This window comes from Tachysurus vachellii, chromosome 18, assembly GCF_030014155.1.
Source record: "Tachysurus vachellii isolate PV-2020 chromosome 18, HZAU_Pvac_v1, whole genome shotgun sequence".
Lineage (NCBI taxonomy): Eukaryota > Metazoa > Chordata > Actinopteri > Siluriformes > Bagridae > Tachysurus > Tachysurus vachellii.
The window spans coordinates 6,551,313-6,559,000 of NC_083477.1; the positions used below are offsets into that span (position 1 = coordinate 6,551,313).

General features: G+C 40.9%; 1 protein-coding gene across 1 annotated transcript; it reads right to left on the minus strand.

Annotated features, from left to right (window-relative positions):
- Positions 1–1,690: 1,690 nt before the first annotated feature.
- phb (prohibitin) lies at positions 1,691–6,791 on the minus strand. Its single transcript, XM_060892702.1, has 7 exons — positions 6,707–6,791; positions 4,225–4,329; positions 3,825–3,986; positions 3,397–3,539; positions 3,188–3,304; positions 2,989–3,084; positions 1,691–2,487 (listed from the first exon to the last, which is right to left on the minus strand). The coding sequence occupies exons 2-7, from the start codon at positions 4,307–4,309 to the stop codon at positions 2,275–2,277; spliced, it is 816 nt and encodes a 271-aa protein (XP_060748685.1). The 5' UTR covers positions 4,310–4,329; positions 6,707–6,791; the 3' UTR covers positions 1,691–2,274.
- Positions 6,792–7,688: the final 897 nt, after the last annotated feature.

Here is a 7,688-nt window from a genome sequence, read left to right on the forward strand (position 1 = left end):
TTTACCATCTTCCTTTACATCTGCATATTATGTTCATAGCACATATATATTCACCTGTATATTATATTCATAATACATACACATGTGTAAATTACTGTTTATAGCAATAGCCATATATTTTGTTATATCCTTCTGTAAATTTCAGTTATAATTATAGCCATCTGTATATTATGTTCATAGTACACACACATCTGTAAATCACTTCATATTACCATTTTATTTAACTTATTTAACTAAGTCTTGTAAAAACTGTATATCCTGCACTTGCTGCTATTGCACTCTGGTTAGACCTATACTGCATTTCGTTGCCTTGTACTTGTACATGTGTAATGACAATAAAGTTGAATCTAATCTAATCTAATCTAATCTAATCTGATCTAAGGGAGTTTTTCCTCCCCACAGTCACCTGAGTCACCTCAGACTTGCTCATTGGGGATAAATACAAACACATTTAAATATATCTAATATTAATCTTGAATTTTGTATTCTATTAATCTTTATATCATTCTTTATAATAACCTTTTGTTCTTTGTTTATGTTCTGTAAAGCTGCTTTGAGACAATGTCCATTGTAAAAAGAGATATATAAATAAACTTGAATTGAATTCAATTTATCAGCAATCAGGTCTGTGCTAAGCTTGGAGTTTGCGATGACCCATTAGTTCCTCAGGAGCTCTCAGTTGCACTATTATAAACTGTTGCAGGAAGGACATAATTTACATTTACATTTTTCCTGTCCAGTGTCACCCAAATGAGGATGGGTTCCCTTCTGAGTCTGGTTCCTCTCAAGGTTTCTTCCTCATATCATCTCAGGGAGTTTTTCCTTGCTGCCGTTGCCTTCGGCTTGCTCATTAGGGATAGGGATAGATATATAGTATTTTAAATTTTAAGTTAATATTCATTCATTCATCCATTTTCGACCGCTTATCTGAACTACCTCGGGTCACAGGGTCTCATGCGTCATTGGGCATCAAGGCAGGATACACCCTGGACGGAGTGCCAACCCATCGCAGGGCACACACACACACACACACTCTCATTCACTCACGCAATCACACACTACGGACAATTTTCCAGAGATGCCAATCAACCTACCATGCATGTCTTTGGACTGGGGGAGGAAACCGGAGTACCCGGAGGAAACCCCCGAGGCACGGGGAGAACATGTAAACTACACACACACAAGGCGGAGGCGGGAATCGAACCCCCAACCCTGGAGGCGTGAGGCGAACGTGCTAACCACTAAGCCACCGTGCCCTCCACTAAGTTAATCTTTTTTGAAATTAAATTTAAAACCTCAATTGTATATATTCACTAATTGATTCTTCTCATTATTATATATGAATTTCATTTTCTCTCTCTTGTTTCATACTTCTGTAAAGTTATTTTGAGACAATGTGAAATTGTTAAAAGTGCTATACAAATAAATTAAACTGAACTTCCTTTTTTTTTTTTAAATCAGCATTTTCCTTCATATCATAGCTCCTAAAACTCATTTGGGAAAAGAATGGGGCAGGTATTTACTGTCCTGCTTCAAAGCTCAACTGCTTAATCTTTCACTCTGACTTATTAAGAACAACAAACCTGTCATTCTTCTGAAAATAAAGACTGAACAAACATTTATCTAATATGTAACTCAATTGAAGGATGTCTGCATTATAATTGATGACTGTTAATCATTACTGAGTCCAGGAACCAGAACTTGTTTGTAATTTATTTAGATTCACACTTTAAGCTTCATTACATTTCAGTAGAAATGATTTTAATTCAACAATCTGTGACTTATGGAACTGCCACACAATCAGAAAAACAATACAGAGAACAGAAAAAGGAAAACAGGCTAAAAGGGACAGAGTGAAACCAACACATGAACTGATTTTACCAGTTATTAAATGGATTTGTCTAATTCCATATTCTTGAAAACTCCAGTGCTGTTCTGGGGGAAGTTTCCATCTCAATCTGACTGTTTTAGCCATTAATACACAATTACGTTACACTATATTGTACAAACATAAACACACACACTGCATAGCTGCTGTATTTCCGATCCACCCTCTGACACCATTACACTAATGGAAAACCTCCAGTCCGTTACTTCAGCCACAGAGTGAGCGAGAGAGATGGTGAGACTAATAAAACGGAGGGGAGAGTTGCCAACTCTGTTGTGAGTAGACCTTCAGCTGTTGCTATTTCTCCCATGCCTCCTTTGTTGTATCCTGAAAGGGGAAGTGCATTGAAGTGTGTGGGATCATGTTTGTTAGTGTGTGTACACGCCTCACTGGGGCAGTTGCAGCAGTGTGCCCTGTCCCGGGGGCAGGTAGGTGACGTTGCGTGAGCGGCTGAGTTGGAAGGCGATGTCCTCAGCTGCCTCCAGCTTCCTCAGCTCCACCAGGCCGTCTCCTGCCACAGCCAGAGAGTCGGCGATGAGCAGCGCAGCCTGAGAATCACCTTCTGCTGAGATGATGGTTGCCTGCTTCTGCTGCTCTGCCTACACACACACACAGTAAATTATACACAGATTATAGCCTCATATTTTCTTCCAGTAGAGCCTGAGCTTATCACCATGAACTAGTTAAATTCATTTTCCAGGTTCTTACAAACATTTCTCAAACCTTTCTAAATACCAGCATAACATCTCTCTTAGTTCACGATGTTTAGCTCTGGCACCTGATTACTAATACAAAAAGAATTAATTTATACTCAAGCTAACAGTGTGCCACACTGGAAAATCGGACTTATCACGTACCCGTGAGCTTGATTAAATTATACCATTAATTAACATCACTTGAACTCAACCAAGCGTTACATTGTCCTTCACTTAAACTGCCAACAGCTTATACAGTCGTCACTTACATGACAGTTTCTCAAGTTGGTGGAAAATTAAAGAACGAACACTACTTAAACAACTGGCTCCTGTTCGGGCAGATTTTTAGTTTGGAACGTGCAGCAAAGAAACATGGGATATGTCTGCATTTACTCTGTCACTTACTTTCTCTACAACAAATCTTGCTCTTTCTGCTTCCTGTTGGGCCACCTGCTTCATTTCCACAGCCTCTGTGAACTCTTTGCCGAACGTCAGATGAGTCTGCAAACATTATATACATGGAAGTACAGATAGAAGTATAGAAAAGAAAAAAAAAAAAAAAAAAAAAAAATCAACAAGACAAGTAATTATAGGGGCAAGTTACCAGTGAGACATCATCGAGGATGAGGCCAAAAGTTGCCGCTCTCTCCGTCAGATCTTCGTTGACTTGCCTGGACACATGTTCTCTTTGAGTGATCAGTTCGCCTGCATCAAACCTGGCCTAAACAAACACACACACACACCCCAATCGATGAAGCCTACACATGAACAGTATAAACATATCAATTCATCTATACTAGTCATGCTACCCACCACGACAGCCTTCAGCACTTCAGTGGTGATGGAAGGAAGCACTCTTTCATCATAGTCCTCACCAATGCTGGTGAAGATCTTTGGGAGCTGACCTACTACAGGCCTAAACAATATTCTTAAAGTGATGTTCACATTCTGCAGATCTGACAAAGAGAATGAGGGATATGATAGAATGAGTGTTTGATGACTGGCACAGTAAACATCATTACTGTAACAACCTTCTTACTTTACCTTCACACACAGGCCACTAACAGAGTAACCGTTGTATTCAGGAAGATTTTTAATTACAGAGTTCATTGAATGTGATCCTCACATTCTCAACTTACAGACAATAAGCAATTTACTCCTCTTTACTAAAATTATGACCATAACCAAATTTTTTCCGATCAAGATCATAAGAATCAGTTTCTCTTCCTGACAGCACTTACCTTTGCTTCCAGTGACAACAGGAACATTGCGTGGTCTGGACCTGCAGTCATAGATGATGGGTTTCTGTACCCAAGGAATCAGGAAATGTGTTCCTTCTCCAACCACGTTGTCCTGAACTCCCCTAAAGCGATCAAAGATGACCGCCCTGTGGCCGGCATCAACTGCAGGACAAACACCGAGCACAGATATGGTTTTAAACAACACTCCTCTAAAAAGAATTAAGATATTTTTTTTGTGTGTGTGTGTGTGTGTGTGTGTGTGTGTGTGTGTATGTATATATATATACATACACACACACACACACACACAATTTTAGAGAAAATGCTAAGCTTCAGATAATAAATAAATTGAGAAATTTATATACAATTGAGAACTATTTAGACCACTCAATGTCCTTACCATTGTAGAGGGCAGAGTTAACCACACCTCCTCCGATGGCCAAGGCCAATCCCAACTTCCCAATGGACTCAAAAAGCTTTGCCATGGCAACAGAGAATCAAGGTCCTGTAAAGAAGTATCAGTATCAGCTTTAGGGTCAATTCTATATGTACAGGATATACAGAGGTTGGCTGCTCTCTGCTTCACGGAAGCCTGGCTAAATGACTCCGTTCCGGACAGCGTGCTAAGTCTGCCGGGCTTTCAGCTCTTTAGAGCAGATCGCGACGTGGAATCAACGGGGAAATCGTGCGGCGGCGGGATGTGTTTTTACATCAATGAAAGGTGGTGTTCTAATGGAACTGTGTTCATCTCTTCATTAACTGCAAACCGTTCTATTCGCCGCGGGAGTTTTGCTTGTTCATTCCGGTGAGTGTTTACATTCCTCCACAAGCACACATGAGCTCAGCCCTACAGACACTCGCTGATATGATCACAGAGAGTGAGCAACAACATCCAGACCCTGTATTAATAATTCTTGGGGACTTTAATAAAGCGATTCTCTCACGTGAACTGCCAAAATACAGACAGCATGTTACATGTCCCACCAGAGGCAGTAACACACTGGATCACTGTTACACTACAATAAAGGATGGATATCACTCTGTCCCACGGGCAGCTCTGGGGCTCTCTGATCACTGTTTAGTTCATCTCATACTGACCTACAGGCAGAAACTGAAATCAGCTAAACCTGTATTAAGGACTGTAAAAAGATGAACTAAGGAAGCGGAGCAGGATTTACAAGCATGTTTCTCTCTCACTGATTGGACTGTTTTTGAAGCTGCTGCCACTGACCTGGACGAGCTCACAGAGACTGTAACATCATATATCAGTTTCTGTGAGGATTTGTGTATTCCTACCAGGACTCACTTAACCTACAGCAATGACAAACCATGGTTCACTGCAAAACTCAGCCAGCTCCGTCAGGCTAAAGTAGATGCTCACAGAAATGGGGATAGAGACCTGTAAAAACAGGCTGGGAAAACTCAAATCCATCACCCGCACCATCAGCACTGGCGCCCCTCAGGGTTGTGTCCTCTCCCCACTGCTCTTCTCCCTGTATACAAACGACTGCACCTCTAATGACCCCTCTGTCAAGCTCCTGAAGTTTGCAGATGACACCACACTGATCGGACTCATCCAGGACAGTGACGAGTCTGCTTACAGACTGGAGGTCGAACGGCTGTCTATCTGGTGCAGTCTTAACAACCTGGAGCTGAACACGCTCAAGACAGTGGAGATGATAGTGGACTTCAGGAGAAACCCCCCTGCACTCCCCCCACTCACCATCATGGACAGCATTGTTACAGCAGTGGAGTCATTCAGATTCCTGTGAACCACAATCTCCCAGGACCTGAAGTGACATTCACATAGACTCCATTGTGAAAAAGGCTCAGCAGAGGTTGTACATCCTTCGCCAGCTGAGGAAGTTCAACCTGCCACAGGATTTGCAGTTCTACACTGCCATAATTGACTCCATCCTCCACACCTCAATTACTGTTTGGTTCAGCTCAGCTACCAAATCTGACCTCAGAAGACTACAGAGGGTAGTCCGGACTGCTGAGCGAACCACTGGCACAACACTCCCCACTCTCCATGACCTGTACTTCTCCAGAGTGAGCAAAAGGGCAAAGACAATCACTCTGGACCCTTCACATCCAGCACACTCCCTCTTTGAACTGTTGCCATCTGGTTGACGCTACAGAGCCCTGAGCACCAGAACGACCAGACACAGGAACAGTTTCTTCCCTCAGGCAATCCATCTGATGAACACTTAACATACGCGGAACACACAACACTATTCTCACACACTATTTACTTACAACTCATACTATTTATATTTCTATTGCACATTTCACACTTGTACATTAGTACATACAAATGTATATATTGTATATGTCATTCTGTTACACTGTGGAGCTTCTGTCACTAAAACAGTTTCCTTGCATGTTAAAACAGACCTGGCAATAAAGCGCTTTCTGATTCTGATTTAATGGGAGGACTAGACAAGTGCATTTAGAGTCATGACTGATGTAGATGAAAACGAAAGGTAGGTTTGTGGAGAAAAACGTGAGCACCATTAAGAGGCTTATTCTACTGAGGACAAAGCACATGTTTATCTTCATTCTGGAAACAAACTAAAGATACATAATAATAATAATAATAATAATAATAATAATAATAAAAAACAAAAAAACAAGAAGCTAATTTCTCTCATTTTTGTAATAAAGCCTCGCGCCATCTGAAGCTAACCTGCCTGACATGTAACTAGCCGAACTTGGTGTTAGCTAACATTTACACCATTAGCATAACAAAACATCTCTTAACCTTTTTATTCATGTCAGCAGAGCTTATTGTTATTATTCTATGCCACATGCAATTAATAATAATAAAAGTTTAATTAAGGACGGAAAGCTTTCTATTCTGTCACAACGTGAAAACTTACCAAGCTTCTGACGACTCACTGTGACCTCCACTGTAGCGAACACATGAACGCGTGTGCTTTGTGAGCATGCGCAAGACTGATAAATAACAAGCATTCTGATTGGATACAGCGCAGCTCGACCTATGAGTACGGAAAGAAGGTATTGGTTCGCTTAAACGCTGTCGGTATTTCTGAACTCGATGCGTAAATATATCGTAAATAATCTCTGAAATCGAAGTAATAGGATTGATTTTATGGTTTTAATAATATAATAATATGCATTTTGAAGTAACGAAGCTTTCTTTTCAGCTGATAAAGAGGAAAAAGAGGAGTAACGTTACTTGAGACTATTCAGCACAGTGCACGCTAGTGGCATCTGCTGGTCAAAATGTGAAGTGCAGGTAGAAATCGAAGGTGCCTTCAAGGTGTCAGGGGGCCTATTGCTGAATTCTCCATCCAGGAACACACAAATACATGCACAGGATGTTTCTTAATTTCTGATAATTGTTGTAAAGCAATAATGGTAGGCTGTGTGAGCATCCCATCACAAGGAGTGCATCATCTCCAGGAGATCTTCATCTTCATCTTCATTTCGATCAACCTGACCAGCTAAAGCCCTGGAATCCTCAAGGTCAGGGTCAAGGGTTGACATACAAAGGATCAGATTTTTAGCACTTTCTTATGCTAACCATAAAGAAGAAAATATAGTCAAAGAAAAACTGTAAAATACAGATAAAAATAAAATCGGATCACTACTGGATCACTGGATCCGAGTTTAATGGATCACAGACCCACCTAAAAGAATATCTTCACATATTCAGACATATAAACCACATGAAGAATGAGGAATCGACTTACCTATGGGTTACTAGGAAGTGGTTTTGAGATGATCGCTACACTCTGATCTGGAGAGTCTGGAGATGAGCAGTGGCTGTGCACCAAGAGGAGTCATCGAACCACCAGTGTTAAATACCATGTTAAACACAACAGCTGGTGGTTTTAA

Bases quoted from the DNA above. Each gene is read 5' to 3' on its own strand.
- phb (XM_060892702.1), bottom strand. From the start codon at position 4,309: ATGGCAAAGCTTTTTGAGTCCATTGGGAAGTTGGGATTGGCCTTGGCC. The intron at 3,987-4,224 runs GTAAGGACATTG...TTTGTCCTGCAG, and splicing joins TAACTCTGCCCTCTACAATG to TTGATGCCGGCCACAGGGCG. The intron at 3,540-3,824 runs GTAAGTGCTGTC...TCTCTTTGTCAG, and splicing joins TGTTGTCACTGGAAGCAAAG to ATCTGCAGAATGTGAACATC.